This window comes from Topomyia yanbarensis, chromosome 3, assembly GCF_030247195.1.
Source record: "Topomyia yanbarensis strain Yona2022 chromosome 3, ASM3024719v1, whole genome shotgun sequence".
NCBI lineage: Eukaryota > Metazoa > Arthropoda > Insecta > Diptera > Culicidae > Topomyia > Topomyia yanbarensis.
Window position 1 is genome coordinate 210905070 of NC_080672.1, and position 17343 is coordinate 210922412.

The 17343-nt window shown below is 42.6% G+C and overlaps 1 protein-coding gene across 5 annotated transcripts in view; it reads right to left on the reverse strand.

Annotated features, from left to right (window-relative positions):
• Positions 1–17343, reverse strand: part of LOC131690670 (protein vav) — a 1592017-nt gene that overhangs the window by 1532692 nt on the left and 41982 nt on the right. For 3 of the 5 annotated variants that reach the window (XR_009305611.1, XM_058976597.1, XM_058976596.1), the window contains exons 2-3: positions 7158–7336; positions 7024–7098 (exon numbers count right to left, since the gene is read on the reverse strand). Coding sequence is in view for 2 of the 5 variants with exons in the window: in XM_058976597.1 (XP_058832580.1) it covers positions 7024–7098; positions 7158–7336 (254 nt within the window). In the remaining 3 variants the exon portion in view is untranslated. Of the gene's footprint in view, positions 1–7023; positions 7099–7157; positions 7337–17343 lie in introns of those variants that run through there. The other 2 variants (XM_058976598.1, XM_058976599.1) reach the window with 2 other exon arrangements.

Below are 17343 nucleotides of genomic sequence, written 5' to 3' on the forward strand. Positions count from 1 at the left end.
CACCCAATTCATGGACATAATTTGAAGTGTTGTATGAAAGAAACAAACTTTCACTAACAAATTTATATACGTAGCAGTTAGCACCATATTCCGAATTACCCGGAACTAATCGTAAATTGACTCATTTGTCCACGGATCACCGAATTATTGTATTTTATCATGACATGAAAACATCAGAGTGCAAAATAAAAACAGCACCTGCTGCGATTGTTTACTCTGCCAAACAGCGGAACGAAAAAACGCGCATGCATTGTGAGCAGGAATGCGACAAAGCGGTAGCGGCGATTTTAGTACAATTCGCGTTTGCCGCTCTGCCGCTAACATTGTGTTCGGGCCTTTACCTCGCAACCACCGGCGCCGTCGATAAGAAACTATTTTTCAAATTAATCTACAAACCCGAAGGATTTTGCAAATTCTTCCAAGAAAATCAGCGAATGTGGCAACTCTACCACTAAGCGAAAGCTACACCAAAACGAACGATGAAAATATTTTCATTTATCGCACAAAAGGATGGCTTCCATCTACACCGAAAAGTTAATAAATAGGAACGCCTTGATGCAAAGTGTGCTCATTCGGTGTGAGCTGCGAAAGGGGAAAGATCGTATGTATGTACGTAGTAGAAACAAATCGTCGGCAAGGTTTGAATCGTTTCAAAAGATTCTCGTCTTGTATCACCTTAGTTATCTACAAACCGTCCTTATTAGGACGACTGCATAATGGAAAAAGATTTTTTTGAATTGTTTGTATTCACATTCTCGTGTACTTGAACGGTTCCTTTTTCATCCAAAAAGTTTTGATTCTTTGCCATGAATTTTTGTTTAAAATTTTGAACACCATAAAACTTAATTTTTTGGTTAACATGTTTTTTTCAGGAATTTTTTTTATTGGGAGACTGATCCGTTCAAGTACACCACAATACATTTTTCTTCAATAATCTTTTTACTTTTTTGATTTCAGTTGAGCGGTTCGACTTGGAGAGCGTTCATCGCAAACCTCTGCCAAAAAAACTTGCTAAGGGGAAGGGCCATAACTCCGCCAACCTTTAATATTTTTTTTAATTCAGCTTGATTTTTCGAACTTCGATAGCACTACAAAAAATGCATAAAACGCATTAAAAAAATCACGAACTTAACTCACTTTTTCGCCACAACTTTGTATATAACCCCTTAAGTTTGCGCTTGTTAATCCTGTACTTTTACCAGTGAATCATAAGAAAATATTTTACAAATTAATCTACAAACCCGAAGGTTTTTGCAAATCTTTCCAAGAAATCAGTGAATGTGGCAACTCTACCACTAAGCGAAAGCTACACCCAAATGAATGATGAAAATATTTTCATTTATCGCACAAAAGAATGGCCTTCCATCTGCACCCAGGGATGCCATTATGCCGAATTTATCTGGCATAGTCAGAGTTTTTTGCAGTTTCCAAACAAAAAGAGAAATCTCTTATTCTGCCAGATTTTTAAATTATAGAAGTGATTGCACACACATTTTGGAAATTTGGGCCATGTTTTCTCAAATTTTTCAAAAATCTATTGATAAATTTCGATGACTTTAAGGTCGCTGTTGAGTGACAGATTTTGCCAGATATTTTTAGTTGATCTACCAGATATTCTTCGAAAAATAGTGGCAACCATGTCTGCACCGAAAAGTTAATAATGCTCATTCGGTATGAGCTGCGAAAGGGGAATGTTCGTATGTGTGTACGCAGTAGAAACAAATCGTCGGCAAGGCTTGAATCGTTTAAAAAGAATCTCGTCTTGTATCACCATAGTTATCTACAAACCGTCCTTATTAGGACGAATGCATAATGGAAAAAGATGGGTTGGTAATGTATATGACATAAAGGGCGAACACAAAATTATTGCGACACCGAAAATGTCATGCCAATTTTCTTATAATGTTTAAAATCAAACCAAAATTTTAGGGTAGTTTTATACATATATTTACTTCAAAAATCAAAAGAAAAGTTAATCGATGGAGCCTTGAGTGTAAATTTGAACGCATTTTCGCTTGATGCCCTCCATCAAAGTCTTTGTCATCCGGTACCAGTTTCTCAGTTTTTTTCCCATTTTCTTAACATGTCGTTCTCGTCTTTGACTGTCTTCTTGCTCTTCCGAAGTTCCCGCTTCATCAGTGCCCAGTACTGTTCCACCGGGCGCAGCTTCGGACAGTTTGGCGGATTCATGTCCTTTGGAACAAAATGGACAGAAGTGGCCTCATACCACTCCAGGACAATTTTTGGAATAGTGGCATGATGCCAAATCTGGCCAAAATAGCTTCGTCGTACTGCTGCAAGAACGGCAAAAGGCGCTTCTCGAGGCACTCAGATTTGTAGATCTCGCCATTTACTGTGCCCTTTGTCACAAAAGGCTCACTCACAGAACAGATGGCCTGCCAAATGAGATATTTGGAGGCGAACTTCGACATTTTCTTCTTCTTAAATTTGTCGTCCACATAGAACTTGCTCTTGCCGGTGAAAAACTCCAACTTCGGAATTTGTTTAAAACCGGCTTTTATATACGTTTCGTCGTCCATCACACAGCAGCCATATTTTGTCAGCATCTTCTCGTAGAGCTTCCGTGCCCGAGTTTTAGCCGTCGATTGTTGCCGCTCATTGCGGTTTGGGAAGTTCTGTATCTTGTATGTATGTAGTCCAGCTCTCTTCTTTGCATTCTGGACGTAGCTCTGCGACATGCCGATCTTTTTAGCCAAATCACGGCTTGAGACGTTGGGATTTGCTTTAATCATCCACTTCACCTTTCCCTCCGTCTTTTTGTTCTCTGGTCCCGGTTTTCTTCCAGCTCCTTTGCCGTGGTCCAACGTCAACCGCTCCTGGAACCGCTTCAACACTCTGGAGACGGTTGAATGGTGAATGTTCAACATTTTTCCCAACTGCCGGTGCGACAGGTCAGGAAATTCCAGGTGTTTGGAAAGAATTTGTTCTCTCAACTCGGGTTGGTTCACCTCAATTTTCGTTGAATCGAAAAACACGACTTCGAGTTTGACAGCATGTAAACAATACACATCAATGAGAAAGTGTGCAAAATTTGGTTGATTTTTACCCAATGGTAAAAAACTTATGCCCTGTTGAATGTGTCGCAATAATTTCGTGTTCGCCCTTTAACAGGGGTGTCGTGACCACATTTCGAAGTTATTTCAAATCTTGCAAAGCATAAATTGACATAGTTTCAATGACTGTTCCTATATGAATGAAATGACAAATTTTCAGGTTAACACGGCAATAACTTTGCAATTTATAGAACAATTTTATATTTTTAGTTATCATATAATAACTGTCATCTCTTCCAAACAACCTAACCCTCTGCTGCCAACCCAGTGGTTTCGCGGGGTTACGGAGGATCATTGTAGTATCGGTTTCTGATGAGGCAAAGCCGAAACGCAACATAGTATGAAATATGGATTTGTGCCCTCCTGTACAAAGACTGGTTCATACAAACAAATTTTCACCCCACTGACAAATTTTGGTTTTATCAAATTTTTCTCCTTAGGGTGAAATATAGCATAGTGCATTGTAAAATGTCCAACACATGGTTTTATGTTGTTATCTCCACTAAAACAACTTCAAAACCCTCCACCTGTCGTACAAGTACATTGTCTGCTGGTTGAAATCATACGAAATTATTGACCTGTTTTCAACGCGGAGAACTCGCCAATAAAATTGTTTTACTGAATAGATTAACGAACGGGATCCCCAGAAAAACTTCGCTGAGCCCGGTGAATCGAACTTAATGCGTAAAATTTAGCCATTTGAAAGAGATACAAGCAGAATTTTAAGAATATGATCATCGCGGTTATGTCCCGGACATTACCCGCCCCTAGTTTTCCACATATTTAATTGAGTATCATTCGATTTGAATTACAAGTCAAACGAGTAGTCACGACACTCCGGTTATGTCCTAGACACACCAATCTTTTACCTTTCTAATATAGAAATGTTATGTAATCACTCTGAACATCGTCAACCTAATCCCGGTCTATTTTTTTTTGACTAATATAGGTTTTCTGTATTTTAACAGAGGCGTAGTTAGGGGCATGCAGTGAGGGGTTACCACCACACACCACCATTCTCTAAACCCACCTCAATTCCCCCCCCCCCCCCAAGAAAATTTCATAGTGCCTCCAACATAAACTTCCTTAGTCAATTGTGTTGAAATGATTTAGTTTTTTTTCCTTAATCATAATTCTTTATTGAAGCCTCAAGACACTTAGTCATACAGGGCCAATTACATGTAAGTTATTGAATGAAAAAATTTCACATATTTTAATTTTATTATTGTATTCTGCTCGCTGTTTGGTTTCATGTATGATTTAGAGTTTGAAAACTTCTTTAAAATTGAAACTAATTTAAAAATTGGCAACAAGTTGAAAATTATTGGCGGAGTCCGGAGCCCCCGAACCCTCTTCCTGGATCCACTGCTGGGTTCAAGTGTTTCAGCTTTGATACACAGCTTCTCAAGCTCGTGGTATGTGCAAATCGTACTGATATTGTAGCTGTATGTATGTGCAAATCGTACTGAATATGTAATGGACATTTCCACCATTATGTTGCACATAACCAGCCATGGAATCGTACATGAAGAACAAAAGGGACAAACGGTCACGATTGCGTGAACTGAAAGATTTACGAGAACCATGACCAAGTTCCTGAAATTATGAATAATAAACCTCGAAATCATGAAACTATTTGTGTTTTAAAAACTAGTTTGCCCCGAATATACACATGGCGTTACATTGGAATGCTTGTTTAGGCTACTGTTGTTGTGAATATTGTTGGACATATTTAGTGTTTGTTGTGATTCTAGTTCATGATTTGGAAATACACAGTCGACAGTCAAATGTTGATTTTTATGGTTTCTCGGCACGATATTGTGCTACCTTATTCATGAGTTTACTATCGCATTTTTCTGTCAGACTAGCGGCATTACAATTCATGATTTCAGGATCTTAGTCGCGAATTTTGTAGTTTCTATTCACGTTATGGTTATATTTTAGTTATGAGTAGAGTGATTCATGTTCATGATTTCAGGACCTTAGTCATGATTTTCGTATTTTCGTCACGAGTTGCGTGGTTTGTGTTCATAATTCATCATAATTCATAATTCAACATAACCATGAACCTTATCAAACGAATATCGATGCTCGAGGTCCTAATAGTTTTATTTACATCTAATGCTCGTGTCTATTACTATTGTCGCTAACAGCTGGGCATTTCATAAAACAGTGCATGGAATAAAAATTATTCCACAAATAATTCTCCAAATTTTGTGAAAGAGTTCCCGGAAAAATATTATTATAATGTTGAATGAAATTGTATATGATTAGCGATATCTTCTAAGTATCACCAGGACGCATAACAGATTGCAAATCATGTACCAGGCATCATGAACCAATTCACGAATACACGAATAATATTTTAAGATTTTATGAACTATTTCACAAAAAATGAACGTGAGTTGTGACTTATACTAGGTATTATGAGCTCACGAATAGATGAACTATATTTAGGCATTGTATTTATCGCTCATATGAGTAAATGCGTCTGGATAATTTGCTACTGCGACAATAAAAACTCACATTTTCACACGAAAAGTTATTGGCACTCACACAACTTCTCCGGATAAATACAACGTGTTATTTTTTCGGATAAAGAAAACCGCCGGAGAATGAGCGAATGAGTTTATCATGGTATCCTTCTTGCGCTCGCAGCCTTGCTGTCGCTATTCCAAAACACGAAAAAACAAGTCTGTCGTACTTCTTTGCTGCTTTTCTTTGAAATTATATATATTTTATATATTATATTTTGACGCCTTCATTGATTTCTACGAAATTAAAATATTATCACCTTCTCCGGTGAGTAGGAAAAAGTCAAATAAACTTTATCCGGAAAATTTATTCTCACGCTATTTGTGGAGACGGAGAATTTTGCGACTCATCTTATCTCGGAAAAGTTGGACATCGGATAAGGCTCTTCTCGCGTGAGTGAGAAAGAATTACAATGCCTGACTATATTTCATGAATTTCGTGAAATAGTTCACGAGAACATATCCAAAATATTTTGATTTTATAATCTAAGGCTCTTACATCTATAAAAATCATTAAGAGTCAACCTTTGATTTTATGAATAATGTTCATAAAGTTGTGAACCAGTTCGCGTACTGAAAATCACATTAGAAATGACTTGGTGGAAACCATGTCTGAAGTACACAAAACAAAAACAAATAATTCCACTAAAATAAGCGTTATGCGAGTGTTACTGAAGGGAAATTGTACATAATTATAAAACATGATTTTTGTTCATTGTCCTGTTGTATAAAACATATGATTTTTATTCGTGGTCCTGGTTTCAGGATTTCAGAATTCATGGCACTTTATTCACGATTTCGGGAACAATTTTTTTCCGTGTAGATTGGATGAATGAGAAAGGCACAATTGCATTACTAGGTGGATTATAATAGAGATGCACCGAAAATTCGGTCGACCGAATATTCGGGCCGAATACCAGCCAATTTTTATTTAAGCCGAATGTACGGTACGCCGAATAATAAAAACCGACTTTCGACCGAATATGATAAGTAATAGTCTAATATTCATGATATATTTAAAAGAAACAAAATAAAAGAAAATACATATATACAAAATACTAGAGATGCACCGAATATTCGGTCGACCGAATATTCGGGCCAAATATCAGCCGATTTTGATTTAAGCCGAATATAAGGTACGCCGAATAATTAAACATTAAATATTCGGTATTCGGCTGAAAGCCGAATAGTACTATTCGGTGCATCTCTAGATTATAACATGTTTTTATGGATCGTTCAAGGACTAAACTAGTGAAATTTGTTTGGTTTTATGCTTTCAGTTGAGTCATTGCAAAACACGTTCACAGAATGAGAAAATACAATTCTAAGCACACTTAGTTGTGAAAAATAAATCTTTACGCAAGTCTTTACGCCATTTTTACCTCAGTGCTGAAGATTTAAAAAAATATACTTACGAGACATGCAAATCACGGTAGATATCTTCATCGGAGCTGCTTTTATCGGATTGCGTCAGTTGTGAATCAAAACCGCTGAAAAAAGTTTTTTTTATAAATGTATGTACGATCTAAACTGATATCGCGTAGCTTACATAATATTGTGCGATAAATGAGTTTTACGACTCTGAGATAGTTTTGATAATGTTAGTAAAACTCGGTGAAAATTCGTAAGGTCATAGAGCATAGTTGGTTCAAATATATCCGCATCCTTCAGGCCAAAATTAGATTTACAAATATCCAAAAACAGCTTAATGTTTTGAATGCATAAAAACTGGAAGAAAAACAAACTGTTAGTTATTATTTCAACGCCCTGAAATACACAATACGTCTCTGGAAAAAATTGCGGTGTTACCTACCTATTACCTATTCAAAAACCTACTTAACGATTTCTTTCAAACTTTGCATACACATTCTATGTAAAATCTACCTAACTTCTACGTTGAGTTTTTGAGATAATTTTCCAATTAAGGGGATTAATATGCAAAGTTTGAAAGAAATCGGTTAAGTAGTTTTTGAATGGCAGGTAACACCGCAAATCATGTTTTTCCAGAGATGTTCTACAAAAAGATTTTGTGAACTATTTCACAAAAATGAACGTGAGTTGGCGCCGAGTCGTTTGTCGTTATTTTGCATAGAAAAATCACAGAATGTTAATGAAATGATACACTATAATGTACAATAATTTTGATCAATTTGCTTCACGTAAAGTTCAAAGAAAATTCGCTTTCGAAATTTTTTTCACGCTGAAACCTTTACCCTCCTTTAACTCTTTGATGTTCATATTTCTTTCTAAATAAACTGCACAAGATGTGTGTAGACTTTACGAAACAAGTGTGACGGCGGTTCATCTCAAGGTGAGAGGGACATCGAAACAAAATCGGCTTCCCGGCTCAAAGTATATCCAAGCTCGGCCACCGAGCCCTTCGTAATCTTCTTTCGGACCAAACACAAAAAGTGTTTGGATCTGTTGCAGATTTCTCGAGCTATGACGGATCGGTATTCGGCCGTGACAGAACTATCGAAAATTCGCCTTAATAAGCTTCGGGTTGTTGAAAACAGTTTAAATCAGACCAACGATATTTCTGGCCACGGGCCTTTTACAAAGGAGTACAGAGTGTTTATTTCAGCTAACAAGGTTGAAGTATGTGGGGTCGTTTTCGATTCGAATCTGAATGGCAAATACCTGCTAAAATATGGGACTGGCTGTTTCAAAGACTCCATGTTCATGCCAGTGAATATACTGGAGCGCAAACGTTTGCATTTAGCATCAGTCGCAGCTGACGAGAAGAAAAGATACGTCAACTCAGACTCTTATCGGGTGATCTTAGCCGATTCTGCTCTACCAAACCAGTTTCTCTTTGACAAGGTTCGTCTACCTGTTCGTTTCTTTGTTACGCGGGTTATGAACTGTAATAATTGCAAACAATTGGGGGACACAGCCTTTCATTGTAGCAATAAGGCCCGGTGTGGTAAATGCGGATGATTCTTGTGGAAGGGATGTCGAAAAGTGTCTCTACTGTGGGGGAAACCCACATAATCTCCCGGCATGTCCCGCGTACAAACAACGCGAGGAGAATCTTAAGCGTTCCCTTCAGGGACGTCGTAAGCTATCTTTTTTTATTCATTTCGTTTATTTGATAGGCACAAATGCGTTAGCTTGGCGGTGCCAAATTCTTTTGTTTTTACATTTTGGATATCTTAAAACTAGGAGGTTACAATGTTGAAATATATTTTTTTTAACAAAAGAAAAAAAAAGTTTACAGCTATCTTAAGACTAGAAATAAGATTCAAAATACAAGAGAGGGCCAAAAGATTTTTTTATGAAAAATTTTAAAACAAGGGATTCAGTTTGATATATAAGAGGGGGAGTAATAGTATTTTACGAAATATTTTACAGTTATCTTAAAACTAACAATACAGTTTAGTACACAAAAGGGGGAACAAATATTTATGAGAAATTTCACAGATATCTTAAAACTAGGGATACAATTCTATTTACAAGATGGAGGACAAGAGTAAAAATTATAGCTATCTTAAAACTAGGAATACAGAATACTAATTTGATTTTTTTAACGAAAACTTATGCTTGGTCAAGATATTCAGAGGGTGGCTTATTTCCACATCAGTGTAGCAGCAGTTGTATCAAGGACAGGGGAGAGAAGGCGTATGGTGACAGGGAAAGAAGAGCAAAACTTGCAACTTTCGCTCAAACGGCGGGTGGGGGTATCAGCGAAACAAATTTGCGCCTCAGTCTAGTAAGTCGTCGAGTACCGGATTGGTGGATGGTATTCTTCGGTCCCGCGGGGAATCCTTCAAAAGTCATCGGACCTCGAGTCGCTCTCGCTTCAGTTTCCTTCTATGCAGGCGTAGTGGTAAGGGCGACGGCGGTTACATAGTGGCACTCTGGAGCTGATCGGTTCCACAAGGCAGGAGGAAACTCTAAAAACGAGAAATAAAAAGAGAGGGGCTAAATTGGGATATTCATCGTTTTTATGAAAGTTTAAAATAGGGACATATAGGGGAAATCACGAGTTGCCAGCATATCTCGAACTGGTACATTAGGTGGTCTACCTCGGGCACGAAGGGAATCCTTTAACTGAGACCTGGCGTCACAATACCCGGCGCATACCCAGACAACGTGCTCGATGTCGTGATAGCCCTCGTCACAAGCGCACAGACTACTTTCCGCAAGCCCAATACGCCGCAAATGCGCATCCATGGTGTTGTGATTGGACATAAGTCGGGACATTACACGAATAAAATCCCGACCCACATCCATCCCCCTGAACCAAGGCTTCGTTAATACCTTTGGGATAATCGAATGTAGCCATCGTCTAAGTTCCCCATTGCTCCACGCCGACGCCTTTTTCTCACGCCGACAATTCGCGAACTCGAAAATCGTTGACTCATAATTTTAGACACAAATCTAGGAACATTGTCTATGGTCCGAATATACGACATTAACTGATTCATGATTTATCACATATTGATCTTTATTTGGTATTAGTGGTTGTGAATTAGATCACAAAATTAACAGTCTTGATATTTCCTCGAAAATTATTACATGACGCTCGGAATATAATTCATGGATCCATTCTTGCTTCGTCAACTTGTTATAGTTGCGGGCATATAAGTTACAATTCACCTTTCGTGCGCGTCCACAAATCCAAAAAAAACACTTCCACTTTCAATATATAGTTAATGAAATTTACGATTATGTGCCTGATCTCAATCTTTGCACGTAATCAATTTCACTAGAACGTAGTTTATTATTCATCGATTTTTTAACCGATGACAGTCGAGCTCGTGAAACTGTTCATGATATTGTTTCGTGAAGTAATTAATTTTCCACATAATCTTAATATACTTACGCAAACAATTACAAGGAACGTAGACTATTATCCATGTATTTTCGCTCTGCTCTTTGGTTTTGAAATTTCTATGTGAGCTATTGTGTACAACTGCTAGCAACCAGTCTCATAGGCGCGAACATTAGATACAAGGAAACTACTAGGACATGTAACCCTGATATTCTTTTGTTAATATTCAGTGTAATGTTCGGAATTAAATGAAACTGCGCTGAGTACCAAAAACACATTACCTAGCCACAATTCATGTCTGTGAAATAATTAAGAAAACTATAAGACACGCGACTCTGTGTAAAAAATCCGACGGTAAGCTCAAGAATAAAATATCACGATAACATGACGAGAATTTACGAAAATCGTTGCAAGTCGTTCAATTCTTGACTTTTTTAGTCAATACAAGTCAATGTATCATCAAGTTATGAACTAGAATCATAAAAATATTAAACATATTCAGACACAACCACCTAATAAACATTTGAGTATAATGCCATCTTTTTTGCGTGAACTAGTTTTGTGAAAACACAAAAATTATTTTCAATAGGAGGTTTATTTATCATTGATTAACTAGTGACCTATTTTGAAATAATTGGCCAGAGTGATCTTGACTTTTCGCAATGCTGGTGTACTGATGTGGCGATGCAGAGGGTCTCATATTGGAGAACAAAAACAAAAACTATAGTAAACAAACGGAGGTGCCAAACCCCTTCGCTAGAGGTGGTTTGGCGAGGTCTGCCCCCCCCCCCCCCCCGTGGGGAGAGTAGTGGAGCGACGAGTGCTGCATCTGATAGCACCAGTGACTCCCCAGTAGTGGTAGGCAATAGCCCTACCAACGCACTGGACGAGACACTATCCGCGATGCGCAAAGTGGTGGAGCAGCTCGATTTAATAATCGAGTTCACTAGTGCAAAGCAAAACATAAGCAAGGAGTTAAAACAGAGTCTCCTGGAACTCCGGAAAACTGTTCGTGTTGCAAGACAGAAGCAGCAGGCTTATGCCAAGAGGGTGGAATGTCGGGAGAAGTCCGACAGAGAAACCCAGACAGTGGCCTCCAAGAGGGAGGGAAGAGAGAAAGTCGATACAGGCACTCAGACGGTCGCCTTCACCTTCTATGCAGCAGCCACGTCGCTCGAAGCGGCGGCCGAGTTCCCCTCGAAGGGAAAAGGCAAGGGCAAGGGCAATCGTAAGACGGCGTCAAACGCGAAACGCCCTAGGAAGTCGCCATGAGAGGGTGCGAAAACCGACACCACACGGCGTGCAACCGTTAAGGCCAAACGCCCGGCCCGACCGGGGCAGGGAGACCCAAACCCCTGGACGCTGGTCACCAAGAAGAAGCCGGCACCGACACCGGAGGTACCGTGGCCCGCGAAGAAGGCCAAGGACAGAGGCGAGGCCTTGTGGTTAAAAACCGACAAGGACAAATACGCCGATGTCCTAAAGTCGATGAAGGCGGCCGAAAGCCTTTCGGCCCTTGGGCAAGATGTGCGTAGCGTGAGACGCACCAACACGGGAGAAATGCTTCTGGTGCTGAAGCGAGGCGCACAATCTAGTGCGGTATACAAGGCCTTGGCCCAAGAGGTCCTTGGTGAAGGCGCCCAGGTCAGGTCGCTAGGGGCGGAAATTACTCTCCAGTGCAAGCATCTGGACGAGTTCACGACCGCAGAAGATGTCGTCGCAGCCGTTAAGGAACAATGCGACGTCACAGTCGAGCGGGCCTCTGTCCGATTTAGAGATGGACCCTCTGGCACCCAAGTAGCCTACCTCAGGCTACTGAAGGCGGATGCCAAAAAGGTAACCGAGAAAGGGAAGCTGAAGCTCGACTGGTCGGTATGCCCTATTAGCATACCCCAGCCGCCTTCAGTGGATAGGTGCTATCGGTGCCTTGAGTCCGGCCACAAAGCCTACGAGTGCAAGAACATAGACAGGAGCAAACTATGTCGTCGCTGCGGGGGGCATAAGGAGCGGGGCTGCACTAAGGCGTACAAGTGCCTTATCTGCACCGCTAAGAAGCAAGCCCATAAACATGCTATGGGCGGACCTTCGTGTCCCTTCGGTGAGGCAAATAAGAAGAAGCCGTGAACGTCACACAGCTAAATCTTAACCATTGTGCAGCAGCCCAACAGCTGCTGTGGCAGTCGGTCTCGGAGTCGAGGACAGATGTTGCCCTCTTATCAGACCCGTACCGCATCCCTGCCGGCAACGGCAATTGGGTGTCGGACGGGTCTGGAATGGTGGCAATCTGTACAACGGGACGGTTCCCGGTTCAAGAGGTAATACACTCCTCCGCCGAGGGTGTGGCGATTGCCAAGATCAATGGGGTGTTCTATTGTAGCTGCTACGCCCCACCAAGGTGGCCAATAGAACAGTTCAACCAGATGATCGACAGGCTCTCGTCGGACCTAGTGGGCCGGAAACCGGTAGTCATAGCGGGAGACTTTAACGCTTGGGCAGTGGAGTGGGGCAGCTGTTGTACAAATAGCAGGGGTCAAGCGCTAATGGAGGGGCTTGCGAAACTCGATACTGTGCTAGCTAATAATGGCTCCGCTAGTACATTCCGTAGAAACGGAGTGGAGGCGTGGATTGACGTAACATTTGCCAGCCCGAGTCTGGCTCCAGGCATGGAATGGAGGGTAGACGAAGGCTACGCCCATAGCGATCATTTGGCAATCCGCTTTAGGATCAACTATGGTGTGCAGCATCCGAGGGCGGTGTCAGGTACGCGGGTGGAAGTCCAATCACTTTGACAGCGAAGCTTTCACCGCGGCTCTGGGACTGGAGGCCAACACCGACAGTCTAAGCGGGGATGCGCTGGTAGCTGTTCTATCACGCGCGTGCGACGCCACTATGCCGAGAAAAACACTGCCAAGAAACGGCAGATGCCCGGTATACTGGTGGAGTGCCGAGATTGCAGCTCTACGGTCAGCCTGCCTCAGAGCTAGACGTAGGATGCAAAGAGCTCGCACCGAGGATGCAAGAGAGAACCGCCGTGAAGTGTTTCGAGCTGCGAAATTGGACCTTAACAAGGCCATTAAAAGCAGCAAGAGAGCGTGTTTCGACAACCTGTGTAAGAGTGCCAACGCGAATCCGTGGGGTGACGCCTACAGAATTGTGATGGCCAAGACCAAAGGGGGCTCCTCACCCCCAGAACGGTCTCCGGACCGGTTGGCAACGATTATCGAAGTACTCTTCCCGTCTCGAACCACAAGCCCCTGGCCACCTGCACTACGAGACAGTGCGGCCACGGCCGAAATGATGGCTCCAGTGACGAATGAAGAACTACTCGCAGTGGCTAAATCCCTAGCAATGAACAAAGCTCCAGGGCCGGATGGAGTTCCAAACAACGCTCTCAAGGCAGCGATCATAGCGAACCCGAACATGTTCAGGCTAGCTATGCAGAGATGCCTTGACGAGTGCCGTTTCCCCGATAGATGGAAAAGGCAGAAATTGGTGCTGTTGCCGAAGCCGCCAGGCGACCCATCGGCGTACAGACCAATCTGTCTGATCGACACGACTGGCAAACTGCTTGAGAGGATCATCCTCAACAGGCTAACCCCGTATGCGGAAGGTACGGACGGTCTGTCTAGCAACCAGTTTGACTTTCGGAAGGGTAAGTCCACAGTGGACGCTCTCAACTCAGTGATAAATACTGCCGAGATAGCGATCCAACGGAAAAGGCGAGGTATTCGATACTGTGCGTTAGTGACACTTGACGTGAAGAAGGCATTCAACAGCGCAAGCTGGGATGCCATCGCGCTCTCGTTACACCGGCTTAGCCTACCGGTGGGTCTGTACCGGATCTTGGAAAGTTACTTCCAAAACCGCGTACTGCTATACGAGACCGATGCCGGTCAGAAAAGGGTTTCGATTACCGCCGGAGTCCCGCAGGGCTCGATCCTAGGCCCGGTGCTATGGAACCTCATGTATGACGGGGTTCTGAGACTGAAGTTCACTCCTGGGGTCAAGATCGTCGGCTTTGCCGACGACGTAACCTTGGAGGTCTACGGGGAGTCAATTCCTGAGGTAGAACTAACCGCAGAACACGCGATCAGCACGGTGGAAGAATGGATGAGCGCGAGAGGCCTGGAGCTCGCTCATCATAAGACGGAGGTAGTTATCGTCAACAACCGCAAGTCGGCACAACATGCAGTTATCCATGTGGGAGAAGTCGCGATCATTTCACAGCGAAGTCTGAAGTCTCTCGGAGTCATTATAGACGATAAGCTGACCTTCGGCAGCCATGTCGACTATACATTCAAGAGAGCGTCGACCGCTGTTGCGGCTCTATCGAGAATGATGTCCAACAGCTCAAAGGTGTGCGCCAGTAGACGTAGGTTACTGGCAGGCGTTGCCGTATCTATCCTCAGGTACGGCGGCCCGTCATGGTCAAGAGCACTGAGGGTAACCAGTTACCTACAGAAACTGGAGAGAACCTACCGCGTGATGTGCCTCAGAGTGATATCTGCCTACCGCACGGTATCACACGATGCATCCTGCGTGATAGCGACCATGATGCCAGTCGGGCTGGTCATTCGGGTAGATGAGGAGTGCTTCGAGCTACGTGGAAATAAGGGAGCCCGCGAGCGCTCCAGGGTGACCTCGGTCGCCAGATGGCAACGTGAGTGGGACAACTCCTCGAAAGGTAGGTGGACCCACCGGCTAATACCTAGCATATCGAGCTGGGTGGGAAGACCCCATGGGGAAGTTCACTTCCACCTAACACAATTCCTGTCAGGCCATGGCTGTTTCCGACAGTACCTCCACAGGTTCGGGCACGCGGAGATCCCAGTCTGCCCCGACTGCCCAGGTGTAGACGAAACTGCCGAACACATACTGTTCGTATGTCATCGGTTCGACGTCGAAAGAAGAGCAATGCTTGACGTCTGTGGCTGGGACACAACCTCTGATACCCTTATTCAGCGGATGTGTCAATCGGTGGACAAGTGGAACGTAGTCTCGGCTGCTACCATCCAGATTGCCAGTAGGCTACAGGTAATCTGGCGAACCGAGCAACAGACGACGGGCACGGCTAACTAGTGATTGGTTAGCTGGAGCGAAAAAGGCCAAGCGCAAAAAAGGGAGTGAATGGTCTGTTCATGCCGAGGCAGGTTTGGCGCAGCGACTGGCAACCGCGTAAGGGGTAAACCCAGCCACCCCGAAGCAAGACAGAAGAGTGAGTGTATAGGCGTATAAGTGGACTGCCTCATGCCAAGACGGGAGGGTCGTAGCGTAGTATGTTGGGACTTAGCTATCGATGCCTCATGGCGTGGCAGAGGAGTGAATGGGTGAGCATCCAAGTCAGTCTCACACGGCATGTTAAGGGTGAGCACAAAAGTCAGCCTCACATGGTATGGTAGAGGCTAGCACAAAAGTCAGCCTAGCAAGGAATGAAAAAGATTAGCACACAAGTCAGCCTCGCATGGTATGTCAGAAGTGTGGCCTAAGAAAAATGTCCCACATGGGATACCAGGGGGAGTGACAGAGGTACAATAGAGTGGCACGATCGAGAGTGAATCAGGTGATAGGGTGAACACCCAAGTCAGCCTCACATGGTATGGGTGGGGCGAGCACAAAAGTAAGCCTAGCAAGGAATGAGTAAGGTGAGTACACAAGTCAGCCTCGCAAGGAACGAAAAAGGTGGGCACAAAAGTCAGCCCCATGTGGGAGTGTTTGAGAGTAAATCAAAGTGCGATTGAGAGAGCACCCAAGTAAGCCTCATACAGGACGTAGGAACGCGTGAGTGAGAGTGAATGAGTACATTTAGTACAGCCATCCCCCCAGAAGTAAAACGGAGAGGTAGTTCCTGGGAGGAATGATGGCGGAGCCCAATGGAGTTTAGTCGATATTAATGGAAGCGTCACCATTCGAGCCCGACACGCCCCCAGTGCACCCCGTGTGGTAGATTGGACCCTACCAATAGCACGTGTACTGGGCTAGGACGTAAAGGTCTTCTCCATTGTAAAAAAAGAGGGTCTCATATTGCGAATTTTACCCCCAAATACTCACAGAAAAATAATTTTGTCACACGAAAATATGCTCACACCGCATCTACCATAGTTTGGTTGTTGCGGTGGCTAACAAAAACAACATTTAACACCCTCTCTAGGATTGTGCATAAGATGTTCGGTTTATTTGTCCATGCAGTTTAATGTGAGAATATTTATTTTGCTGCTTTAAAAATGTGCACGAAAGTCTATCTACAGATGAAACGGGTAATAAATTATTCATCGTGTGATCTAGCCCCACCCAGGAAAGATTTTCAGTATCAGTTGCATCAGCCCGGTATCAAGGACAAATAAGACGTAACACGAGATGAATTTTCATCACTCGTAGAAAAAACGATTTAAATTACAAAAAATTAAAGGGTTGTGTACAGGACATGACCACGGTGGCATTAAAAATGTAGCTTTTTTCAAGAGCGTGCAAATGAATTTTATCTATCACACATATCGACTCACGTTCTTGTTCACTCGCCTGTTTTCATATGTTACAATTTGCTATATACCCTCCCCATCAAAACATAATTTATTGAAGGTCTTTTAACGGTAATCTATTAATTAATCAAGTATCTCACTAGGTGATTGGCATTATTTGGCTGATCCATCTAGTAAAAATAGGCTGGTCTGTCCAGAAAATATATTCAAAAGAAAAGTTCCATATTGAGAGCTGTTATGAGGAAGCCCACGCCCGCCAACGGAAATGTACAGATTCTCCATGAAATATAAAATTTCATTTTCCATTTAAATTTTCAATAATGTACTAATGAACTTAAGTAATCAATCTTAAGGTTAAGTATTTCTTGATCGATTAGTGGTTGAACAAATGAAATTATTTGATAAATTACATTGTTATACAACGTTCGCACTACCAGTTAAAACGGGTTTTTATGCTATCTTGGTGACATTTTTCTTGTTGC